This window comes from Notamacropus eugenii, chromosome 5 (genome assembly GCF_028372415.1).
Source record: "Notamacropus eugenii isolate mMacEug1 chromosome 5, mMacEug1.pri_v2, whole genome shotgun sequence".
Classification (NCBI taxonomy): domain Eukaryota; kingdom Metazoa; phylum Chordata; class Mammalia; order Diprotodontia; family Macropodidae; genus Notamacropus; species Notamacropus eugenii.
Window position 1 is genome coordinate 407,330,409 of NC_092876.1, and position 27,079 is coordinate 407,357,487.

The 27,079-nt window shown below is 37.6% G+C and overlaps 1 protein-coding gene across 5 annotated transcripts in view; it reads right to left on the reverse strand.

Annotated features, from left to right (window-relative positions):
• Positions 1-27,079, reverse strand: part of AFF3 (ALF transcription elongation factor 3) — a 651,407-nt gene that overhangs the window by 197,530 nt on the left and 426,798 nt on the right. For all 5 annotated transcript variants that reach the window (XM_072616809.1, XM_072616808.1, XM_072616807.1 and 2 more), the window contains one exon: positions 22,544-22,595. In XM_072616809.1, coding sequence (XP_072472910.1) covers positions 22,544-22,595 — 52 coding nt within the window. The remainder of the gene's footprint in view (positions 1-22,543; positions 22,596-27,079) is intronic.

The window sequence follows — 27,079 nt, forward strand, 5'->3', positions numbered from 1 at the left end:
GGAAACCTCCTTAGATCGTTTCACACCTGTGCTCAGGGTAAACAGACAACATAATACTGACTGGCAGCTTCCCCAATGCCAAAATACCACCCAGGAATTAACTCAGCTGTGTAACATTCAGTCAAGACTCCACTTGCGGCCACCTCAGCAAGCTGGCTTGGCAATAGGGAGAAAGAGAGAGAAGCTACTGCAAAAGAAGGGGTGAGAGGGAAGTCTTTAACATTCATTAGGCACTCTAGTACATCCTTAACTTAGGATACAAATGAAGAATGACACACTAAAGGGGACATGGTCTTGTAGCTTGAGAAATACAGGCTCTGTAAATGCCTATTGGAAGCAGGAGGAAAAGTGCTTAACATCTCTAGCACCTAATGGTTTTCTATTTACATAATTAACGACTGAAGTGCACTGCAAAATGACTGTGGGCTCTGGAGAATTGTGCTGTTCCAATTATTAAAAGTTTAGTTTTCTCATTAGGTATTACATTTATTCTTTAAAAATTAGGCATGTGTCAGCCTTTGGAGATCATTACTTTTTCAAAAGGTGCCATAGGTAATAACAATTCAGTATGACGATGACCGCTATTAATAATAAGAAGCCCCTAAAAATTCCAACTCTAATTCCCACAGCCTTGGTTTGTGAGGTAGACAGTGGCATAGTTGGTAACAGGCTACCTATAACCCCTGAAGGGGTGAAAGCTCATCTTCATGTTCCAGGAGACTAGGCTTGAATCAACTCTCAGGCCTGGTGTTGCTTTCACCAAAGGTCAGGCTTAGACTTTTCAACAGGCGAACAAGTAGTACTCTCCAACTGTACCTCAATAGGAAGTATTAGCAGGTGTAGAAGCAGGAAATTTCCTACATTTTTGTGGCACTTTTTTCTCTCCCACATTCACACTATTGGGAACAAAGGGGCAACCTTTTCTCAATCCATAGATTAGATTCTGAGTTCCTTGAGGACAGAAACTATCTTCTGATTTTCTTTTAATTCTCAGTGCTTAACACAGCATGTGGTATATACGGTTGTTGTTCAGTTGTGTCTGACTCTTTATGATCCCATTTAGGGTTCTCTTGGCAAAGATACTGGAATAGTTTGCCATTTCCTTCTCCAGCCCATTTTTACAGATGAGGAAACTGAGGCAAACAGGGTGAAATGACTGGCCCAGGGTCACATAGCTTGTCAGAGTCTGAGGCCATATTTGAACTCAGGTCCTCCTGACTCCAGACCCAACACTCCATCCACTGCGCCACCTAGTTGTTCCCAATATATGGTAAAATGTGACAGCTACATTGAGATATAAACATTGAGAGTATGTTATTAGAATTTGGTGAAGACAGATCACTTTTATTTAGGGGTATCAGAGAATGCTTCACAGAGGAAGTGATATCTGATCTGGGGCTTGGTGAGTGGGAACAATTTTGTGAAATGGAGAGAAGCCTTTCAGAAGTAAAGGTCATCGTGAACAAAGACACATGGAAAAAATGCAAAGCATCTTTCAAGAAAGACAAGTAGTCTAATAGGCCAGAGAATACTGTGTATATAGAACAGTAATGGAAGATGAGGTTTGAAAGGTAGTTTGGGACCATATCATGGGAGGCTAATGTAAAGAGTGAGCTCGCAAACACTCCAGTTGGCTCTAGCCCGACTAGTTGGGGGACACTTTTTGATTGAATCAACAATCAGAACTGAATTTGAACACCAACTTGAATCAATCAAAGCCATTGTGTCAATGGCAGAAATTATTTGATAAAGGAGGGAGGGAGAAGAAGGGGAGAAAAGATTATGAGTGGATAGATTAATGAGATAATAAAACATAGTATTTTCACCAAATCTTTGAAGAAAGGGAGGACTGAACAGTGACCAAAAAAATGGAAATATTAAGGAGAGTCACTGGCTCTTCAGGCAATAAAAAGTCCCTAGATATGATTAACCTCCCCTTCCCCCACTACTATCCTGTGTATACACAGGCAGTAATATAATGTGCTGTTTCATTACCAAAATGTTTCCAGTAAATTCAATTTTTCCTCAATCATAAAGAGGCCAGGGATTAACTAGAGATAGATTTAAATGTACGGTGAGATGGAGGCCCCAATCTCCGTCTAGTTTTTAGGAATTTTCCTAACTGGGGGCTCAGAGCAACTATGACTGAACTCAAAACCTTTCATCAAAAATAAATTCCCTGGAGCCAAGATAGGGGCATTATATTATTCCCTAGTCTTAAAACAAACTAATTGGCTGACAAGGTATTATAACACTAAGCTTAGAGTTTGGACATTACTATGAGCACAATGAACACTTCTGATATGGGTAACGATATGGAGGTGGCATGGTGTAATTAAGAAGTGCTGGACTTTAAAGTCTAGAAGCCCCGGGTTTGAATTTCATCTCAGATCCTTAACTAGTTCTGTAACTCTGAGCAAGTTACTAACATCTCTGTGTCTTAATTTCTTCATTTGTAAAATGAGGAGGTTGGATTAGATGACTTTTGAGGTAATTTCCGCATCTAAATCTACAATCCTTTGATAATAGAATTAGTGGGCTTTGGGTAGATTAATCAATTAGCAGTGTATCAAGCAGTTTAAAAGAAAGACAAACTGGAATTGGGAGTCCACTGAGAGACTTTTGTGGTGCCAAGCACTGTGCTAGGTGTTGGGGATACAAGACAAAAATTAAACCTGTTCTTACCCTCAGGAAATTTATATTCTGGTTGGGGGAGACAATGGGTGTAAAAATAAGACTATCTAAGACATATATTTAAAAGTAGCTGCAAGATGTTTTGGAGGGAGGGAAGGTGCCAGCAGCTCTGGGGAGTCAAGAAAGTCTTCCTATAGAACCTGGCATTTGTACTGAACCTAAGAGATGGAGATTTAGAGGGAATGAATTTCAGGCTTGAAGAAGAAGTAAGGCAAAGAATAGGGGCAAGAGATGGAGCAGTGTATATAAGGAATTATCCAGGTCAGTTTGGCTAGACTGCAGTGTGTGTATGTAGCAAGGGGTGATGGTCAACAAGTGTAAATAAAAAAATAGGCTAAAGACAGGTTGAGGAAAGGACTTCAAATGTTAAAGAAAGAGCCGTGAGATAAGAAGAACAATGTGGAGGCTATTACAAAAGTCCAGGAGAGAAATGATGAGAGCTTGACATAGGGTAGTGGTTACATTAGTGGAGAAGCCAAAGATGAACTTAGATGGTTGCAGTAGGAAAAAAAAAGGAAATTGTAGGAAAACCATTATTTAGGCAAAATCAATAGTTTCTAGGCAACATAGAGAAAGAAGGCTCTCATAAGCAACTGATGTTGGAGGTCTAGATGACTGTGAGAATAAATTCCCATAGATAGAAATAGAGAAATCAGGAAGAGTAAACAAGTCTATGGCAATTAGAGTGTGTGTGTGTGTGTGTGTGTGTGTGTGTGTGTGTGTGTCCGTGGGGGGTGGGGTGGGGCAGGGAATGCATGGCAAGTTTAAGTTTGCACATACTTTTATTTAAGTACCAGTGGAAATGTCCAGCAGGCAGTTCTGAAAACAAAACAAACAAACACAAAACCTCAGGAGACAGGGGACACTTGGAAACAGAGGGAGACCTCAACATGGAGGTGATAATTCAAACCAGTAGTGGACGAGAACACTAAAAGAAAGAATACAGGAGAGGACATTAAAGGATGCTTATGTTTAGTGGGCTGGAGGGAGAAGAAGAACCCTAGAGAAGAAAGTGAGTCCTAAGTTAGTCCAGAGGAGAGAACCAGGATAATAGAGTGTCATGAAAGTCAAGGGAAAAGACTGTTTCAAGAAGGGAATAGTCAGGTGTGTCAAATGATATGGCACAGTCAAGAAGAGTTGAGAACTAATAAAAAATCATGGGATTTGGCAATTAGGAGATAGTGGGTAGCCTCTGAAATAAATTTCTGTAGACTAATGGGAAAAGAAATCAGGTTCCAAAGAGTTAGAGAACAAATATGTGATGAGATAGTGGAAACAACAAATTTAGAATACTCTTTCATAAATCTTGGGGGCAAAAGAAAGGGAAGACACAAGATGGTAGCTTGAGTGAGCAGAGGTATGACTGAAACTGTAGCTTTTTATTTTTAATTTCTTAGGGTGGAGATAATTGTTTGTAGGATGTGAGAGAAGGAATTCATAGACAGGAAGAAAATGAGGATCAGTATGAGAGAGGAGATAATTGATGGGTCAAGGTCCCTGAGGAAGAAGAGGATGAGGATGAGATTAAGGGTACAGGTGGGGGATTAGCACTGGGAACATGAAGAGACACTTTCCTTTGAGATTGAAAGGGATGATTAAAGGATGGGTGAAAACACAGAGAAATAGTAGAAAGGAGGGACTCAGAGGATGATGGGTGCTCAAAAATGGCACTTAATTGACTATAGTCTTTCTCCAAAATTTTCTCTAATGGAATCCAAAAGCTTGAAAATTACTTGCAAAAATGTCTTGGAATGACAGAAAGAGAAATGGGAATCAGGAGACTTGGGTGAGAATCTTGCCTCTATGCTTTCCTAATAACTCTGTGACTTTGGCAAGTCATTTAGCCTTTTTGAAAATCTGCTTGATTTTTTAATCTCACAAAATTATTTTGAGGGTCAAATGAGATAACTTGTGAAGTACTTTGTAACCATTAAGTACAATAAAATATATAATAATTATTATGTTATCCCATTGAAAATTAACCTATTTGTTATCATATGAAGAAAACTAAATGATAATTAATGGTCAAATGAAGCTGAGGATAGAAAAAACTTATGATGAAGTTCTTTGCAAATAACTAATTTACAACTAATTTAAACATAACTCGTTACTAAGCATACTTGTACTGATGTGTAATGTAAAGTTTCTGAAGAAAATTTTAATTTAAAAAAGGAAATGATAAAGAACATATCCTCATGTTTTTGGAATAAATGATTTTAGGACTGTAATTAGATATGCCTTAGTTATTCACTCACTTTCACAAGCGATAGTTGAGTATTTCCTTTGCACCATGCATGGCCTCTGGTCCAAATGGCTCCTCCTTCTAGTTTCTGACTAAACTGCATAATGTACCCCATGATGCTTTCCAATAACAGCCACCCAAATAATTGCATATGTGGGAATAAACATTCTCCTTAAAATGCAATAAAGTCTTTTGGTTAACTGAAAAGCTTTGGTATATTTTGAAATTCTTTCCCATGATATATATCTTTAAAGAAGAAGGTCCTGAATTTTATTTGCGTTTATCTTAGATTAGCACACAACATCCCTGAAAACAAATGACAGGGCTCAGCATGGTGGAAAGAATACGATGCTGATGGAAAAATCACCGGCAGCAGCATAATATACTATTTCAAAAGAGAAATGGTACCCGGCAGATTCATAATTAATTTTGTTAGTGAAAGTCCATGCACCGTTAAGGTTGATTTTTTCTTAAGCAATAGCAGTAGCAGTATCAACAAAAGAAGAGCCTGGCATATAGTTGTTTGACTTTCGTAGAAACTATAAATGCCATCCTTTAAATGCCTCTCAAAGAAACAAAAATTTCCTTTCATCTAAAATGACGGCCTGATTCTTTTTCTGCCTCTAGTCTTAGATGTGTCATCTGCCTGGGTCTCTAGGTTTACCAGCACATACTGAAACTGTCAATTCCTCGGCACTTTTGGGAAGTGCACGTTTGCATACTAAACAGACAATAAAATCCTCAAAGGCCACATTCACAAAATATGCAATAATCCTACTCTTAAAATACTGAAGGTGTAATAGTAACATGGAAATGGTCTTACCCCGAAGAAGGCTGGCTCCAGCTGTGGCTAAGCAAGTCAAAAACTAGTAAACTTGCTTGTAATAACATCCTAACAAATCCAAAGGTTTTTCCCCCATTCACAGTTAAAAAAATCAGTGTGTGTCAAATCCAAGTCCAAGGATTTAAGGCAAGAAGCTTGCTTATAGTAATTTGTCTGGTTAGAGATAAAAAAAATTAATCTGTCTTGAAACTGTCAGTTAAATATTTTTAAAGTAAAAAAAAAAAAATCCACTCTCACTATTCCAGGCAGAACTCTTAAGATCTGCTACGCAGTGGCAAATTCATCTCTCCTTCAGGTATCTGATATCTCTCTGTGTTTCAAAGCAAAACAAACCAAAAAGTTATCCATGAAGCTTTGAGAGATTCTTGGTAGTCACAGATGAAATTCTTCAGCTTTCTTTGATGTTAAAAGACACCAAGGATCCCACCAGAAAAGTACTTCCTTGCAATTAAAAACAATCAGTATTCCAACAAAGCTGAAAACTAAGGGTTCTTCAGATCCCGAAATCTTTCCATTCCTGGATGAGCTTTAGTGTTCAGATGTTAATAGGATGCCTGGATTTTTAAAAAACCTGGCTAACATTCAGGCTAAAGAGTCTGTGAAACAGACTTTTTCCATCCTATGACCTCAGTCTTAGGATTTCTTCCTTACGAAATGTTAGTTATTTTACTTGGCGTTTTGCCAAAATTCTGTGTATCTCTCTCTTTCTCTCTCTCTCTCTTTCCTTCTTCCCTCCCTTCCTGTCTTTTTCTCCCTTCCTCTTCCCCCCTCTCCCCTTTACTCTTTCTTAAACTATTGTTTCTGCACTGAACCAAGTCGAAGTCTAGCTTGACCTACAGTGTGCTTAAGATTTGGAGGGTGGGCAGTGGAAAGGAAAGGGGACAGCAAAGGAATCAGTTTACAGTCATCATTCAGAGTTGAAAAGTCAGAGCTCATTCTGGATTCCTGTCATTTTTTTATGTTGTTGTCGTTTCTTTTAACATATAATTTGTCTACTCAATTTGACTTCAGTTTTTGTCTTTGCTCAAAACTCAGGGGACAAAACAAGTTGTATCAAATGCCTGTTTTTACATAGCATATCATAGCTTGATAGTGTGTAAGCTATATATCCACCAAAACTCTCCTGGGCAGTCCAGGGTTTCAGATTTCACCCAGCATTCACCCAGAATATAGACTTTAGAAAGCTGGGTCGCCCAGGCAACAAGGAATCTTAATCGAGTAACAAATCACTTAAGAATTTTATTTTCGATTAATCATTTTTCTTTAAGGAGAATCAATGTGGAACACAGTTTTTAAAGGCATTTAAATAATTCTCCCTCACTCTCCATTCCCCTACACTACTAGGCTATTGAAGTTGTACTGCACTGCCTCAATTTAATTCAACATTTTTAAAGTGCCAACTATGTGCAAGGATAGAGAGAAAAAAATGGAAAACAGTTCTTGTCCTCAGGGAGTTTACATTCTATTGGGGAAATGGACTATTTAACCAAATAAATATAATATAATGTTCAGGAGGAGGGAAGAATACACCAACAATGAATGATGAGGAGTTGGAAAAGGCTCTCTGTAGGAGGTGGCAGACAATAAGAATTCTAAGAGGCAGAAGTGAGGCCAGGACTTTCCCCACTATATCAGTAATTTGATTATTTTTTTTTTTTTTGGTTCCTTGAACCCTTTTCAACCAAGACAATAACAAAAGGTGTTGTGATCTCCTAGAGTAACTTAATACATTATGCATAATGATTTGCAATTATTTATTGCTTAGGGGCTATTAGAAAAATTTTCTTGCTAACCACTTTGCTCTACCATCTCAAGCTCTTTACCACTAAATGGGAACCCCTGCACAATGCCACAGCTCTTTCTCCTGTAATATGATCCCTTCATTTTAGATGCGAGGAAGCTGAAGCATAGCCAGGTTCTGTGAATTGTTCAGTTTCACAGAAGTGGGAGAGCCAGGATTTGAACTCATGTTTTCTACTTCCTTTCTTGGTATCTATATCACACAGCTGAGTTGCACTGAACTTTCAATGAACTAAAACCTCTAATCTTGTTTTTCACTAATAAACTAAGCCAGTTTTCTCCCATCCTGTACCTACTTGTACAGCTGATTTTTTTAAATTTAATTGAAGGATTTCCCTCTTTGTTCTTTGTCAGTGTCATGGTTTTTGTCCATAGCTCTGAAATGTCAGGCTTTAGAGTGATAGGACCCAGGTAGGAATCTTACCTTTCATAATTAATACTTGAGTGACCCTGGACCTTGGACAAATTTCTTAATCCACCTAGGGCTGTTTCCTTACCTATAAAATGAAGAGGGGGCAGCTACACGGCACAGTGGACAGAGCATCTGACCTGAAGTCAGGAAGATTCCTCTGAGCTCAAATCTGGCCTCAGATATTTAAAAGCTGTGTGATTCTGAGCAAGTCACATAACTCTCTTTGCCTCATTTTCCTCATCTGTAAAATGAGCTAGAAAAGGAAATGACAAAATCACTATAGTATCTCTAAGAAAACTCCAAATGGGGTCATGGCGAATCAGACATGACTGAAAAATGACAACACAGAATGAAGGGTAGGATGGACTAAGTAGTCTCTGACATAACTTTTAGAACTAGACACTATAATTTTAAGATCTTTTTTGAGTGGCAGTGTATTAGCTATCCCTCTGAAGTTTGTGTCATCTGCAGGATATCTTCCATGACTTCATCCAAGTCAGTCCTTAAAGGGCTGAAGAGATCAAAGTTGAGGAGAAAACCTTGTAACATGCCACTAAATATCTTCCGCCCCCCCCAAGTTTCCCATTGGTTCATGACAGCAGAGATGACTCCACAGTGTAGAATCAGATTAAAAATGCAATTGGGAAATGACTAACAAAACAGTATGAATACATCGATAATGTTTATTTGTGGTTTTCTAAGTCAATATACAACAGCAAGGATCCGTTGCTATTTGAGTTTGACAGTACTGCATTATGGGATCATAAGGTCATGGATTTAGAGTTAAAAAGGCCCCTAGAGTCCAACTAATCCAACTCCCTCACTTTACAAAAGAGGTAATTGAGGCCCTGAAAGGTTAAGGAACGTGTCCAAGATCACATAGGAAGTGGCAAATCCAGGATTTGAAATCAGATTTTTTTGACTCCATGACCATAGCTTCTTCTGTTATACTATGTTCAAATCAGAGCTCTTTGAGTACAACTGCTGAACCTGTTATAAATTCACCTAATTGAAATTCTTACCAGACCATATCCTTGGTCCTTGAGGATGCCACAAGAGACAAGAAATTGCATTCTTGAAATCCAGCTGAACTATGGGGAGGCTAGTTGGCACCATAGTGCATAGAGTGCCTAACTTGAGTCAGGAAGACTCATCTTTGTGAGTCCAAATCTGGCCTCAGACACTCAGTAGCTGTGTGACTCCAGCCAGACACTTCACCGTTTGCCTCAGTTTTCTCATCTGTAAAATGAGTTGGAGAAGGAAATGGCAAACAATTCCAGTATCTTTACCAAGAAAACTCCCCAAATGGGGACACAATGAGTTGGAAACAACTGACCAACAACAAAGCTGAACTATCTATGTCTGCAGCATTTTCCTGATGGAACAGTCTAATATCCCCATGAAAAATACCCTCAAAATGAGTTTAATTTGACATGACTTATTCCATCATGCTGGCTCCTAATGCTCTCCCTCACTGGTCCCAATCCATCTGCTTAATTATACATGCAAAAATATTTCAAGGCCAGATTATGGTGCATTGTAAAGAGTCCTAGATTTCCAGTCAGATCACTTAGGTTCAAATCATGGCTCTGCTTCTTACTCTGTTTGTCCTTAGATAGTTCATCTCTCCAAGTCTCAGTTTCCTTACGAGGGAAATGGATTGGAGGATCTCTGAGATCCTCTTCCAGTCTAATTCAATGACCCTATGACTTGATGCAGTTCTGAGGGAACTCAAAGTAGAGGGGGAAATAGCATATAAGAAATAACTCATATCTAAGAAGAAAGAGATATGTGAAAAGTTTCGAGCAAAGCTTTATGAGAAATATAGAAAGGAAGAGATTCCATTGATATTGAGGAAAGAAAGTGATGGCAGTGGACTTTGAAGAAAGGAAAGAACTTTCTGAAAGAAATATTTGCATTTGTGTTGGATTGGGTTGGGATTGGGAAAGTTATTTAATGAAATGTATTTAATGAAAATTATTTTAGGTACTCTCTGGATGATGGTATGGGTAAAGACAAAGTAAGGACAGTAAAGGAGAAAAACAGGAGATAAAGAATAACCATTTTGGTGAGAACATAAAGGAGAACAATACAAAATGAGGCTAGAAAGGCACTTTGGAATGAGATCATGCAAGGCCTTGAATGATAAGATCAATAGTTTATACATGAATATCCGTGCAAAGGGGAACTACTGAGAGTTTCTGAGTAAAAAAATGATGATCATAGCAAGACATCAGGAAAATTCTTTAGGGATCAATGTAAAGGAAAGACTGGAAAAGGGAGAGAGTAGAGGCAATAATGTTAGTGAGCAGGTTATTACAAAAATCCCAGAGAGGGGGTAATGAGGTCATGAATTAGGCTATTTGCAATGGAAGTAGAAAGATGAAAAATATATATTTCTAGACGAGAGCTTGCAGGACTTGCAGCTAATTAGATGTGGGAGGGCAAAGAAGATGGAAGAATCCAAAATGCCTGTGAGTGAATAAGCCTAGGTAACTAGAAGGATAGTGATGTCATCTACAGGAATAGGGAAGATTAGAGAAGGAAGGATTTGGGGAAAAAGATAGAATTCTGTTTTGGACATTTTGTGTTTGGCTTACCTAAGTGGAAATACAGAACTGATGCTCTGGGGAGAAGTTCAGGGTGAGATTTGGGAACCATTTGTGCAGAAATGATAACTGAAGTTGTAAAAGTGGATGAGTTCACCATGGGAGAAAGTACTGGTAGAAAATCTTTGAGGACATCCATATTGAAAGGTGATAAGGAGGATAAGGAGCCAACAAAGGAAATAAGAAGGGTGGTTAGAAATGTGGGGCAATCATGAGACTAGAGAAACATGGCAGCCAAGGGAAGAGAGAATATCAAGGAGGAGGTGGAAACGTCTGTCAATGCTACAGAGAGGTCAACAATATGAAAACAGGGGGAAAAAGTCACTAGGTTTATTGATAAGGAAGTTATAAATGAGTTTGGAAAGATCTCTTCCAGTAGAATGATAGGGACTGAAACCATATTGTAAGAAGTTGAAGAGCTAGTAGTCAGGGAAGAAAGTGTAAATTAGTCAGTAGCACACTAGTAGTAAGAGATAAATACTAGCATGCAAACAAAAATAGTAGAATTCAAATGCCCTTAAAGAAATATAATAAGATTGTCATATCTTGAGAGGTAAGATCAAATATGGTGATTTGCTATTAGAATTTTAAAAGGTAAAACAAAAGATAGTCTGTGAAATTCATTGTGATTTGTTTGATGAGGCATAAAGTGCATTCGATTTAGAATCAAAGAATCTGGATTAAATACCACCTCTTCCTGGCTGTGTGCATTGGGCAAGTCATTCAACTTCTTTGGGGGTTCAGTTTCCTTGCCCAGAAAATGGAAGAATTGGACAACCTAATCTCTAAGTTCCCTTCACACTCTAAATCCATGCTCTTATGATCCCACATTGACTAACATGAGTTTAAGTTGATTTTTGGACACCTGGGTGAACTGAGATGCTATTTAGAGTTCTTGAAGCATTCTGGAAATTAAAAAAAACTGGAAAGAAAGTTTCTATCTGGTGTTTAAAATGGTAACAGTAAAAGCTGAAAAGAGATCCATTAATACTGGCCCAACAGGGAAAGAGAGAGACAGAGAGACAGAGATACAGAGACAGAGAGACAGAGAGATAGAGACAGAGAAAGACAGAGACAGAGAAGAAATAACCCTGAACTCAAGAAAAGACACTTCAATCTTCACAGTTTACACTGAAATGAGGGTGATGGAGTTTGTTTTTTTTTTAGCCCTTAAATGTTTTTTCAGTATTGCAAATAAAAATGTTCCTTTTATTTTAAAAGATTTTTCATAAAAATCTTAGTTCTGATAGTAGTAATCACAAGGTTTGTTTGGGGTATGTGATGCTAGTAATATTTCTTTCTATAAAACAGGAATCAATTTTTCTATTCTATCAGTTTAATTTAGGAGATTTTATTTAATTTATGAGAGTACCCAAAGCATTTGTGATTTCATAAGCACTGGGACAGATGATGAGGGAACTCCCTGAACTGATACAGACCCACAGATTGTAAAACATCTATGACTTAGCAGACAAATCCCAGAGAGCTGCCTGGGACATAAAAGAGTTCAGTTAATTTGCCCCAGGTCCCATAGCTAGTGTCAGTGTCAGGATCTGAACCCAGGTCTTCCTGATTTCAAACCTGTAACAATGTTTTATGTCTTAGTCTACAGTTTAATAAATGCTTTTCTGTTAGTCATTTAATTGTTCTCAACTTGATCTGAAGAAATGAGATATCGTAGAAAGAATATCGGAGTTGGAGTTAGGAGACTGTGAGTGCCATCTGTGGGACTTATTAACTATGTGACCATGGGCAAGTTATTGGTAAATTAGTACAATTAGTAAAAAGGGGATGATGATTATATCACCTGTCTCAAAACGTTATGAGAAAAGTATTTTATACATGAAACAGTGATACATAAATGTGATATTATCGATCATTCTGTTTACTGCATCATAGACTTAAGTTAGTAACTCTCTTTGTATTTCTATCCCATTGTTAGCATTGGTCCCTACTCTCCATTCATGCAGCATCCAAACTGCCTAAGTCCTCTTCCTCTCTCAACTGGGCTGTTGCAACAGAACCTGAATTGGTCTCCTTACTTCCATTATCTCCTGTCTTCAGGTAATTTTTCACACAGCTGAAAAAAAATAATATTCTTTTTGTTTTGCTTTGTTTAAAATAATTGATATTCTTAAAACTCAGATCTGACCATCTCACTCCCCTCCTCAAGTTTGAACTTGTTTTGTATAGTTGTTGAACTAGTCACAACTGGTTCTAAAAAAACCTTAATGATTCCCTATTTCCTCTAGGTTAAAATACTAATTCTTCAGCCTACAATTTAAAGCCCTCTGCATTCTGGCTCCTATCTGCCTAACCAGTCTAATTTTGCATTACTATCCTTTATGCAAAGTACATTCTAATCAAACTGTCCTGCTAGCTGGTCTTCATGAATGATACTTCATATCTTACTGGCAAACTGTGCTTAAGTCATTTTCTATGTCTAGAATGCACTCTTTGTCTTTCTCTATCTCAAATAATTCTTAGCTTTCTTTACATCATAGTTCAGGTGACACCTTCTACTTGAGGTTTTTCTAGATCTCCTGTCTCCCATTCTTGACCACAGTAAAGACTAAGATAAGCAAATGCTAAATGTTTCAGGATAATTTAATATTTTACTACTGCTTAATTATGTACTGTGAATATATACATATGTAATCTATATGTATACATATACATTATGTACACATATGTGAGTATATGTGCATATGTGTACACACATATATCCTACAGGCACCAGTAATGTTAAGTCTGACTTATGATATAGCTCTGGCTTTATAATCCCAGAATCAACTTGGAAGTTTTAAAGCTAGCCTCATGATAACCCAGTTCTTAAAACACTTGAATTAAGGCATTAATTCTGAGTTAAAAGGAATATGTGTGTATATTATGTTTATGTCCATTTATGTCCATCATCTACCCTTCCCTCTATTTCCCTACAGTATTACCTCTGTGTTTATATATGTAGGGATTATTTAGGAGGCAAAGACTAGGATGGAATTCTCTATTAGCTGAACTTTGGAAATAGTGGTTAAAATATTCTACATGCTTTTGTGGGGACTGCATGAGCTGATTTACTGAAATAAACTCTGACACCATCAGAAGGTTCACTTTCCAAGTCAGGGTTGAGGTAAACAGGTGGAACAGGGCAGTGAAGCCAACATTTTACTTCTGCCAGCTCCTTGGTTTGTGGATAAATACCAGATTTCAGTCTCTGCTATTTTCAAGACCTCCATCACTCTACAGAAACACTAACCTCATTCATTATCCAAAATCATGCTTTTCTTTTTCTTTCTTCTTTTTTTTCCCTTACAGGCTCTCTGAGACACAGTTCTTCTGAAAACAACATAGGGATATATCAAAAGCAGTTACAGATAAGCTAGGCAGGAACACATTTGGATAGAGGAAGAATTCTTCCTTAATTGTCTCTTCTATCCCATTCTGTATCCACGGGTTGCAGTACAAGCAGTTTTGGGAGACACCTTGTTTCCCAACTGTGGAAAGCATCAGCTGTGTAAAGTGGGAGAGGAAAGGGAGTCGGTGACTCAGAGGAAAGAATTTGGCTGACAGGCACCCACTATCCATCCTCTGAGGGCTTGAAACCTAACTATATTTAGTAGAACAGAAAGCCCAAGTCCAGCTGATGCCAAGGTTTAGTATTTGTGAATGAAAATGTGAAAAATGTGTGCTTAACATATTCCACCCTGCTGTGGTCTTTATATAGTTTCATCACAACAGTTCGAAGAGAATGTTATAAAAGATATATGAAGAAAGTATGGTATGTCCTTTAGTCAAAAACCTATTGCACTCTCTGGCAAGGAATGATAAGAACAACAGAAAATGTGTTTTTTTGTTTGCTTTTTGTTGTTGCTATGTTGGAGGACCAAAGAAGGGATGAGGCCACTGTTTGGAGTAGATGAGATGATAAAAATGGATGTTAGTGAGGAGACCAAACTCCTCAACGCTTATTTTTCTTCTGTTTTCTCTTCAAGGAGGAATGATCTTTGAACTGGGAAAGAGAGAACAAAATTGTAGCAAGATAAGAGAGGAGATGGTCAGGCAACATCTGGCCACCATGAATGAATTCAAGTCACCAGGTGCACATTAATTGCCCCCAAGAGTATAGAAAGAGCTGGTGGATGGGATGACTGAGCTGCTGTCAGTGATCTTGTTAGTCAGTTAACAGCATTTATCAAAAGTCTCTACTATGTGCCAGGAACTGTGCTAAGTGTTGGGGATACAAAGAAAGGCAAAAAACCCAGCTATGTTCTTAAGGAGCTCAATTCGATGGGGAAGATGTCATGCAAACAACTATGTGAAGTAAGATAGAGGATAAATTGTATTTAATCACTAGAGGGAAGGTAGTGATAATACAAAGCATAAGGAAAGGCCTTGTGTAGAAGCTGGGATTTTAGTTTGAACTTGAAGAAAGCCAGGGAAGTCAAATGATAGAGAGGAGGAGGGAGGGAATTACAGGCATGGGGAACAGTCAATAAAAATACAGCGAGAGATGGAGTGTGGTGTGTGAGGACCAGTGATGAGGCCGTTGTAACTGGATCACAGACTATACAGTAGGGAGTAAGGTATAAGAAGACTGGAAAGGTGGGAAGGAACCAGATTATGAATGGCTTTGAATGCCAAATAGGATTTTATATTTGATCCTGGAAGATGATATGGAGTCAATGGAGTTTATTAATGGGGATTTTTGGGAGGGGATGATATAGTCAGGTTTATACTTTAGAAAGATTATAGAGAATAGGAGCAGTACTGAAAAACTGGAGAGTAAAACATACTTTCCTAATTAGAAAAAAAAGGGATAGGGTAGAGTCTGCAAACCATAAACCACAAATTTTACTTCTACTCATGCAAAATTCTAGAATATATTATTGAGTAATTTGTTATGATAACACAGTTACATTAATATAACATTATTAATAATATAACTGGGATAATTTCTGTGGACATTTAGAAAGGGAAGCAAGAATCACTAAACATCAACAGAGATATCAGCATGATAGATAATATTTTTAAAAAAATATTACGTAGTATCCTCATAATTCAGCAAAGCATTTGACAATGTGTCTCCTGCTACATTTATAAACAGAGCAGCAGAACAAGGAGTAGGTGATAGCATCTTTAGATGGATATGTAACTAGTTCAATGACCATGCCCAAAATTTAGCCATTAATGAGGCAATGTCTATTTGGAGGAGGATGCCCCAGCAGTCATGACTTTGCTGTTATGCTATTGGACATCTTTATCAATTATTTGGATGAAGCTATTGATGACAAGACACTTGGAGGGCTAGACGATATACTGGATGACAGGATCTATAAAGATATCGAAAAACTGGAACAATGAGGTGAAACAAATGGAGTAAGATTTAATAAGCAGAAATATTAAGTTCAACATTTGGGTTCAAGGAATAATTGCACTTACTGCACAGGATCATTGTGAGGATCAGAGGAGATAATCTTTGTAAACTTCTTTGCAGGCCTTAAAGCTTTAGCTGTTAGCTAAAGTGTAGTGCTCAGAACCAAACACTGGACTTTAGATGTCACCTAAACCTACGCAAGTGTATCATAACTACTTCTTCTCTATTTCTAGGATTTTGTGAAATTGATTCCTTGAACCCAAATGATGAACTGAACATAAGGGTCAGTTGAAATAACTGAGCATGTGTAATCTGGAGAAAAGAAGGCTCAGGTGGCATATGATAGATGTCCAAGTATTTGTAGGAAGAGGAATTGGATTACTTTTTCCCAAAGGACAGAATTAAGAGTAAAAGTAGGGGGAACAGATTTAATGTATGATTAAATGTTTAATGTAAGAAAAAAGTCTTATAATTTGAGACACCCAAGAGTGGAACAGGTTGCTGCAAGATGCAGTGGGCAACTCCTCATTGGAGGTCTTCAAATAAAGACTTATTATTGGGACAGTAGTAGAAGAGACTTGTGGTCTGGACCAACTGGCCTCTGGGATTCTGCGCTTCTGTCAACATTTATTGAGTGCCTATCATATGCAAAGCACTTGCAAAGAAATTTATAACTAAAGGAAGTCTGTATAAGTAAAGCTTGTTCTCAATAGAAGGAAAGCAGTTTTAATAGCTATGAAATGGGGTTGGTTTCCTCATGAAGCTGTAAGCCTTTCTTGTCAGTGGATGTATTCAAGCAAACACTTGATGACCACCTTATTATAGAAGGAATTCCTGCTCTTCTGGGTGTTAGATTAGAAGAATATTGGATCCAGTTAGATTTAGAAAGGGAATATTATAGGATCCCTTAATTTTTTTCCAGCTATCAGATTGTATGATTCTAAAGGCAAGTAACTTCCAAAGTAGACTTTTATTCTAACTTTAAGCCTTTTTTATTATGAACAAAAATATAGTTGCCCTAAGTGTGAGATACTTATTCAATGATCAACAAGTTGACATATCCCTGGAGAAATTCAACTATATCAATTTTAACATTTTCAGTATAAATGGAACCAATGGAATGAGCATCTGAAATGAACTGTTGAGCTGAAACCAAAAGAGAAAGGTAGTTGTAACTAAAAACAAAGATGTCTCAGAGTTTCTCCCTGGAGAACCAAATAAAGGAGTTGACAGCATTGGTTTTCCTGTGCATTCAAAGGTTTTAGGAAATAACACTTGGTCATCTCATTTTGCAATGTTCATGTTAAGTATTTCCAAAAAGACTTCCATGAAGCATCCTATGGGACAACATCTGTTGCAGAGAATGAGAAGGTAAATACAAAGAACTACAATGTGGTCCTCTAAATTAAATCAATATATCGTTTAATACTCAGGGGCCTCTATATTGAGCAACAGCAAAAAGTACATTGGAAACATGTCTCTGGAATAAAAAATTAGAAGTTCCAAAGGCTTATAGATGACACAGAAGCCCTATCCCTGCTTATGATGTAAACTTGCTTCAGAAAGAGAGTCAGGGAACACTGGACATGGAAAGCAACAAATCATCTCATAAAAATAAAATTAATCATTTTCTAACAATTATTGAATAAATATTTATGAAATGTTATGTGCCAAGGGTTGAGGATATTAAGAAAAAGCAAAACCAGCTCCTGCCTTTAAGGAGTTCTCATTCTAATAGGAGAAGCATCAAGTACGTAAATTGGTATCTTCTTCCACCACCACCATCACCAGCACCACCACCACTTCCACTACTACTACGACTACTACTACTACTACAACTACTACTACTACTACAACTACTACTACTACTACTACCACCACTACCACCACCACTACTACTACTACAACTACAACTACACACAGAGTGGATGGAAGGTTAGCCTTACAGAGGAAGGCACTAGCAGAAGTGTCTTGTGTGAAAAACATCAACGAGGACAGTTTGGCTGAATCAGTGAGTGTGCAATAAGAACAGTAATGTGTTATGAAATTAGAAAGAAGGGTTGTTAAGAACTTTAAATGACAAATAAAATAATTTATATTTGATTCTTGAAGTAACAGGGAACTATGTGACTTATTAAGCAAAAGGATGATATGGTCAGACCTACATTTTAAGAAAATAATTTAGGCACAAAGTTGGAGAATGAATTGGAGTTGGAAGAAACTTAGACACAAAAAGTTCAATAGTAAACATCATAGAGTGATGGTTTTGTGACTGAAGAGGAGAATATATGCAAGAGATATAAAGAAAGAAGTGACACAATTTAGTGACTGTCTGGATGTATGGTATGAGTAAGAATCGGGAGTCAAGGATAACACTTAGGTTAAAAACCTGGGTAATTAGAAGGATGGTCATGTCCTCAATATTAATAGGAAAGTTTGAAAGAGTGGTGATTTTTGACATAAAGATAATGAGTTCTATTTTCGACATGTTAAGTTTGAGTTGCCAGTGGTAATGTGGAACTAGACTAGAGAGAAACTAGAGCCATAATTAGATAGATAGATAGATAGATAGATAGATAGATAGATAGATAGATAGATAGACAGATAGATAGATAGATGATAAAGAGAGAGACAGAGACAAAAACAACAGGGAATCATCAGTATAGAGATAGTAAAGGAACTTATATGGCTTGAATGCTGAGTATGGTGTCAGGAAAGCCTGAGTTCAAATCCCATTTCAGACACTTAATAATGGTGTGACCTAATGTAAGTCACTTAACCTTTCTGTATCTCTGTTTCTTTATCTGTGAAATGAAGAAATTGAACCTGATGACTCCTAAGATTGCTTTTGGTTTGAAATCTATGATCCAGTGATCCATGGGAGGTAATGAAGTCACAAAGACAGTATAGAGAGAAAAGAGAATAATGCACAGGATGGAGTCTTGGGGAGCACCTGAAGTTAGTGGGCAAGATAGTGATGAGGATCTAGGAGAAGAAATAGTCAGAAAGATAGGAGAACCAAAAGAGAGTAGAGTCATGAAAACCCAGAAAGGAGAGAGTTATCGAGGAGAAAAAGAAGGTCATCAGTATTAATTGCTACAAGGAGGTCAATAAAAATGTCCATCAGATTTGGCAATTAAATGAAACTGGAAACTTTGTAAAGTACAATTTTATTTCAATGAATTTGCAAGGCAGATTACAAAGGGTGTAAAAGAGAGAGGACAAAAAGTGAATGTAGATGAATTTGTTCTTAGTGGTTTTGCTCAGAAGGGGAGGAGAAATATAGGATGATACTTAGCTGGCATAGTAGGATCTAGATAGTTTCTGTCATTGTTATTGTTTCTTTTTTTAAGGATGAAAGTAAGTTGGACATGTTCGCATACAGCAGAGAAGGAATCAGTAGACGAGGAGAAAATGATGATTAAGTACTGAGTGAGCATTATAGAGGGGACAGTCTGCTGGAGATGAGAGGTGATGGAATCAAGGGTCCATGTAGAGAGGATGGCCTTGGCTGGCAAAAGGGCTACCTGTTCATCCAAGACTAGAGTGATGTAGGATAAAGAAGAGGGAAAATTCTAGATGAATTTTTAGTAAAGTATGAGGTACTAAGCTGAGAAGGTGGAGGGATCTGTGGTATGGAAGGCTTGAGGTCAGAAAAAAAAAACTCTTTTATTAACCATGTTTTTAAAAAGCCTTAATTTGTTCTCTGAGTCTATGACCCCTCTATTAGGTAGCATGTTTCCTCATGAGCCCTCTGAAATCATGGTTGGTCATTGTGTTGATGAGAGGTAATTGTTTGTCTTTACGGTTTCTCTACTTTATGGTTCCTCTATTTTAAAAGATTTTAGTGCCATCCTAATTTAGTATTATCTGTAAACTTAATATAGTAGTCATTTGGGAGTCCTCTGAAATGCAGCAGTTATCATACTGCATAATACTTATGGGAAGTGGAGTGGGAGGCAATGGGTAGATTAGCATCACAAAAGACAATCACTCTGCCAAATCCTGCCCTTCGTAAAATAATGGAAATCTTCCAAATGCCAAGGGAAAGCCTGTTTTCCTAGAATTCTGCTAGTATGATGACAATTAGATTCTGTCTGCCAGAAACTGATGCTTTCATCTGTTCAGATACCTTCTGCCTTACCCAAGTAGTCCTAATTCTTTGGTTTACCATAGACTGGCCACACAGGAAACCATTTTTATAAAAATCTGAAGCCTGAGGCAAGAAAAGCTACCTTAGGGAGTCCTGTCCCTGGTGACTTGCATTTGTCTTTGGGCACTGCTTTGCTCTCCCTGGGCGGCCACTTCAGTTTCTGTAGATGTCCTTTTGTGACCACCTAGACTTTGGATCTCCTACTTGACTTTGCCCTTAGATACACACATCATACTGGTTCCAGTCTGTCTCCTAAGGTTCCATCCCACTGCTTACCTTTTTCTCTACTGATCTACTTGGTTTTGTCTCTTGAGACCCACCAGATTCCTCAAGCCTTGCATTTGCTTTCATGACCTCCAGTCATTGCTCTGCACTCATAATTTGTTGCTGCAATCACATCAGTGGAATGCTGTCACTAAAGGGTTTTAAGAAGCTTCAATCTACAGTTGGTCTAGCCATCTTTTAGTATCTAGGCAAAGAGGGGTGAAGCAACTGACTGTGGGGTGGCTTTGCTCAAATACTTGAGAGCGGAGCCAAGCTTCAAGTTAATTCTCACAACATTCTTAAACTCCTCCACAGGGCTTAAAAAGTAATTCCTCAGACAATTTTTTTAACATAAATTGTAGTAGGTAAGGATATTGAATTATGGAAACCAATTTTTTTTTTAGGGAATGGACTTCTTAGAAATTCATAAGGATCACTTTAGTCATAACCCAAACCACGATTAGCAAAACCCATCATATGCTGAATGTGGTTTTCAGAATGGTTTTTAAATGTAAAATCCTAGGGTTTTCCCTGATGTATTTCATAAAGGCCAGTGTTGCTGTCACTTTCCTTGTTCCCAAGACTACAGATTCATAATTTGCAAAGGTGCATATTTAAAAAATTATTCATTTTCATAATTGGTATGGGTAGAAACTGAATTCCAAATCGTTTACGCTCTATCACAAGTGTTTATTTAAGGCTCACGTATTACTGAGCATTAGTTGAATTTTTAAGAAAGTTCCAGCTTTTTCAATTCTCCAAAATCCCTCCAGATGGCATTAAAAGGCTTCTCCTTTTAGCTTCTGTTGCAATGCCATTTGAAAAAGATGGCCATTATTTGAACCATTTTAGACCAAAGTACACTGTTAACCACTTATAGACATCATAGCACCAGAAACCAGGGCAACATTACTATTTGGGTTTAAAATATGCATATGTATATGTATACATATAAATGATGAAGATATATGAAAGTATATACTATATATGCAAAACAATCTAATAAATTAAACTCTGTCTTTCATGAAATCTATACAAATGTAGAAAAGCCATTTCTTAGTTTATGCTAATGAATATTTTTCTGAAGTTTCTGAAATACACATTTTCTACAAAGAAAACTCGGTAATACTTTTTCTTGACTGGACTTCTTTTTGTGTGTGATGACTTATGGACATGAAACAAACTGATTTCTTGTCATGCTCACATAAAACAGCTCTTTAAATTTAAAACAATATGAGGCATAGGTCATATATTATGGACATTGCATTTTCAAACCTACAAATCTTCCCTATCAGGAGGAAACATTCCTCATTCCTCCAGTGGGATTTTAAAAAATGACTTTTCTGAGACAACTCTGTTACTGATTCATGCAAGTTTAAGGTGAGTTCATTTTTTAACCCTGAGATTATTTTTTTTAAAAATTCCAAGCCCATCAGCTAATTATAAAAAACTACCAGTAAAAGGGATATCCTTAGAACCTTTGTAGGATGAAAGAAAAAAGTGATAAAAGATGGAGTGTGAAACAGAAGTCTTTTACAAGTGGGTCCTTCCCTAGTTTATTTCATGATGGCTTTTATTAACTCAAAAACACTAACAAAATCTTGAGAGAGCAGACCTAACTATAATTGGATTTCAAGCATTTCAGAGGTGAGTGAAGTTACACACTGCAGTCTTCTAAAATTACATCACAGACATGTATAATATGGTATCTTTCAGTGAATGTGACAAATTTGCACAATTATGAAGACAGTCTTTATGTTAGGATAGGCTAATTCTACAGAGTTAACATTTCAAATGCCTTGTCCAGCCTCTAAAACACACACACACACACACACACACACACACACACACACATTCTCTCTCTCTCTCTCTCACGCACACTCACTCACATCCACACTTTCCCCCCCCCCAAAAAAAATCCCATTATATTTGCATCAGCAGAGGACCATTCTTCTATCTGAAGATCACTCATGCTAATGATATTAATGAACTGAATATGCATCTGCACTTAAAAAAACGTTTTAAAGAGGGACATTATCACAAGAGAGAATCACAAGCTTCCTTCTGTTTAAAAAAAAGTACTCCCGCTATTCTGTATCACAAAGCCAATTTAAAAAAGTTATCTTGGATTGAAACATGTAATCAACTTACGAAGTATTTGATGTACCATTGTCCGGACTCTTGGGCTCAGCATCACCTTTCTCTTAAGAAAAGAAGCAAAAAGAAAAAATACAAAAAATATATGAATACAACAGTCTTCAAGATCTGAGAGAGATAAAAGACATTCTCATGCTCGTATTAACAATATTGCAAAATGTGCAGCAGGAGGCTTTTAAACATCCTTTACAGTCTGAGAGCTGGATTTGCAAAATCATTTCTTCTCTGCTATCCAATTGCCCAAGCAATGATTTATAAGTAGGTACTAAAGTGCTATTTACAAACAACTAGGGGGTTCGATGCAGGAGACAGTACCAAAGTATGCTTATCTTCGAGAGAGAATCTTCTACTTCATTTTACTGTAAATTGAAAGCACTAAATTCTATTAGTATTCAACCACTAAGGCACCTTTTGCTTTGATCCCATTTGTAAGCACAACCTAAACTGAGTCAGGTTGGATCAATACCTAGTCTGGAGAAGTGAAGGGAACATTGAGGTCTTGCCACATGTCATACCTCCCCCATGTAGCCATTTCCTATCCAGAGCCCTGTCAAAATGTTTTTAGGAGTCCTATGTAAATGGAGAATGAGATGGAAACCAGAAAGCCTTCCTGACCATCTGAGAGGCTCATTAAAGAAATGTTTCTGTGGTCTGCAGTCATTAAAGATTTGGCTTGGTTTGGTTTATGGAAGCAGAGGGCTTTAACCGTGGGGCCTATATCTATTTCATTTTGGGTAGTTTAAAGGCAAATTCCTCTTGTGACAGGCATAATATAATTTTTAGCTACTTAACACCAAATGTTTACCGTATGTTCCTGAAAATTGTTACACGGTTTCTCCTTAACAGATCACTTGAGAGGTGGGCATTGCGATCATGTACCTCCTTATCCCTGTCTCTTAGGCACATTTGTTTAAGGTTGCCAGTTTCTTTGAGAAATGACATGAAAAATCTTTACATACCCCATTGTCAGAAATGAATAAATTGGGCTTTTGGTTTAGCTATTTTTATATATTTAGGGTAAAATAAGGACACCTAATGTTACAATTTGAGAAAAGTTTGTTGTATACAACTTAATTCCAAGGAATTAAAAGAACATTTCCAAAGTTCTGCCACAATTTGCACCAAACACATAATGAAGGTTACACATATATCAAAACCATTATTTAAGTGGCTACCAGCCCAACAGAACTGTCCACTCAATGGAGATTTTTTTTGTCGTGCTCAACTTTCTTAAGAAAGAGGCAAATTAAACAAGCTATTATCAGAATTTAGCAAAACCAAACGGAACCAAAATATTCAACCCAAATTTCAGGGTATATGCTGAGCTCAGCACACGTTCAGCTTGATCTCTGTCACCTTCTATGGCTGCATTTATAGAACTGTACAGCGAAAATTGATCTTTATAGTGATGACCAAGAGGCAATAAAATGAACTAATATAATTAGAAAGGGCTGAAGCAAAAAGGGTTTCTGGTTAACTGTAGATAAATCAGAATTCTCAATTAAACAGATTACCTTATATTCCATGAGTATTTTGGTCAGCTTAAAAAAATTCCTTTTGCATTATTACCCTCACTTTATGGATGGGAAAACTATGGAACACAGGTAATTCTGCTTAATTTTTGTTTAAAAGCTGTATAATGAAATAGCAGAGGAGCTGACTGTGGATATTCATTCTTCTGATACCAAGTGCTTTGTTATATTTCAAGGGCTATGAGTTCCCATGTGTGTGCGTATAGGTACTTATTTGCTGAAGCCTTGGGGTTAAGTTGTGGGGTACACTGCAGAGAGAGACGTCAACACACAAGAGGAGGTGGGGTGTGGTGGACAAGGGAGGCCATTCTGCTAACTGCGTTCTACTTCTCTCTGGCAAGCCTGAAAAATCATAGGAAAAAATGTGTAGAAGAGAAGGCGTATAATGGTGGCAAATGTCTTGAAAATCTATCCCTTAGGGTTTAAGATTTACTGGTAGGTCTTAATCTATTGTTTGAAGGGGAAGGGGAAAAATCCTGTTCTGTACCATTCCAAATAAATTGTCATTTACTAGACTTTATCAGCTCCCTTCCAAGAATGAAAGCAACCTCAGGAGGGACTGATTAGGTAAGCAGTTTCCATGGAATGTGTGTGGTGCTGGCAGTGCCCTAAGCAATGCAGAAGCATAACTATACAAAGGGATCAGAGCCGGATACATACTACTGGTTTTCCTTTCTAGGAGAAAGGATTCTCAGCAAAGCAAAAGATTTCCCCCATTCCCCTCTCCCTGACTGCTGCAGCCATACTGTTTCCTGGTCAGAGAGATCCCTTTTGTTTTTTCCCTCTTTCCCTCTTCATCCACAGTATTATAATAGCCAATTTAAAGATCAACAGTAAGGATGTTCACTGCTCCCCATCATTTAAACATGCTGGCCATCTACCGCTTTGGTACAGGCTCAATTTCAGTAAATATATATACTTCTTTTCTAGGTCCTTGATTTAGGTGTGCTGTCTTCCTCCCTGGGCTCACACATTTTTTATACTATGTCAACATTGGTAGCCTAGTGGCCTGAATTCTAAAGCTTAATTCTGATTAAAGGATTCAACAATTAAATCATGGGATAAAATATTCTAACGTTTTTCGTACTATCCCAGCCTGTTATGAAGTTAAAATTCAGGGATGGAGGGCTAATATATGGAGCTACCTGGTTAATGTAGAACTTAGGTCCCACAAATTTTTGCCCTTCCCTTTCTTTATCTGGTAGCAAAAATAACCAAAACCTTATAACAAGTATAATTTCTAAATCTATTTCAGAAACCAGCTTCCTATACTTGATCTGTGTCTACAAAATGCCCCTTCCTCTCTTAATTCTCTATGACTCCCCCCCGAAAAAAACCACCAGGAAATTCCATCATAGGATTATGGATTACAGGATCATAGATTTAGGGCAGGCAATTTCCTTAGAGGTCCCTGAATCCAGCCTTCTCATTTTATACATAGAGACAGATGAGACCAGAGAGGTTAGCTGACTTGCCCAAAGACACAAAATTAGTAAAAACAATGAACTCAGACTTCAGGTCTAGTGGTTTTTTTTTTTTTTTTTTAGTTTCTTTTGTTTTTGTCAAGCTCGGTCATGAAAGGAAAAAATTCAGGCAAAGAGAGTCGTTTGAATTTCCCTGGTGACCACATGTGAATAGTCCTAGAGTCCTCACCCAGGCAGAAGCAGTAGCAGCAGTAACAAATTAGTAAATTTGTTTTTAAGCTCACACTTCGATTGGAAGTTTTGTTCCCTGGTTTAGGTTTGTGATGAAGCTATTTAGTTTAGGGAGGACTTGCAGAGGTCCAGTTAATTAACTCCAGGTCAGGAAAAACAAACCAATCCCAGGCATGCTAGTATGGTTGTCACCACCAGCAGCCACAACCCCTGCACATGCTCCTTGTACAGATAGCTATAATCTCTGTAAGTAAAGCATAATTGATCTGAAGTATAATTTTCTCTCAAAGCAGAATCTGCTCCCCCCAATCCTTATCCCTTCAATTTCACAGGAAGCTGGTTAATTTCTCCCCCTCTTTATGGCTTGTCACTAAGTACAACTCACACAGGCAATTAAATGCAACCCACAACAAAGAGACCTGGGAATGGAAGGCAGTATCAGACATTTCAAAACACCTTGTGTCAGAAAACAAGAACTCAATAACAAAAGCTAATACAATGTTTCTGTTGCTCTAATAAATATATTTTACCTCGAGCAATAATGCTGCTAAGGAACCCACAGGTGGAGGGATCCCTGATCTGATTACATGTGGGATCTGAGGGCTGAGTGGCTGGTTGGCTTCAGTCAAATCAGAGACAAGCTGCTACTGATTATCAATTCTCTTAGCAGCGCTCACTGTTGTAGCAACAGAGACAACAGAAAAGGCTTTGGCATAGGGGAGGGATACAACCAAGACAGATGAGACATTTATGAAAAACTGGAGAGTAAAGACCTTCAGCAGCTTCAATATTGAAAATGAACGAACCTTTCTAGGGAAATTAAGTGTAGGATGATGGACAGAGATGATGGCTGTTCAAAGCCTTTAAGGAAGTATAGACTGAAAAATACTCTCGACATTTTAAAACTATAAATGAGGCAATTTTTGGAGTGAATTTCACATGGTTAAAAAATGTGAACTTTTAAGGATCAGTTCTGCTTTATCAGTCTTCAACTTGGTGGGGTTGGGGAAGTGGGATAGAATGGAGTGGTGGAAAGTGATAGGTGCTACAGTTTTCTGAGTTGGGAATTTTCAATCTGGTAAATGGGCTGGCTCTATCAAAAGTCACCAAGCTGGACTATCTCAAAGCAGACTTAACCAAGTTACTGTACACAGTATGGTCATAAGATTGGCAACAAATCACTGAATCTATTTGGTGGTAACCTGTGTGCCCATCATTAAAAATTCTGAAATTATAATATGGCTTTGGTGTAGCTTGTTCAGTTTTATCTATTTACATTCCACTACAAAGAGGAATGGTTAAAAACAAATTGGACAAAATTAGGATTGAATGTTTTCCAGATT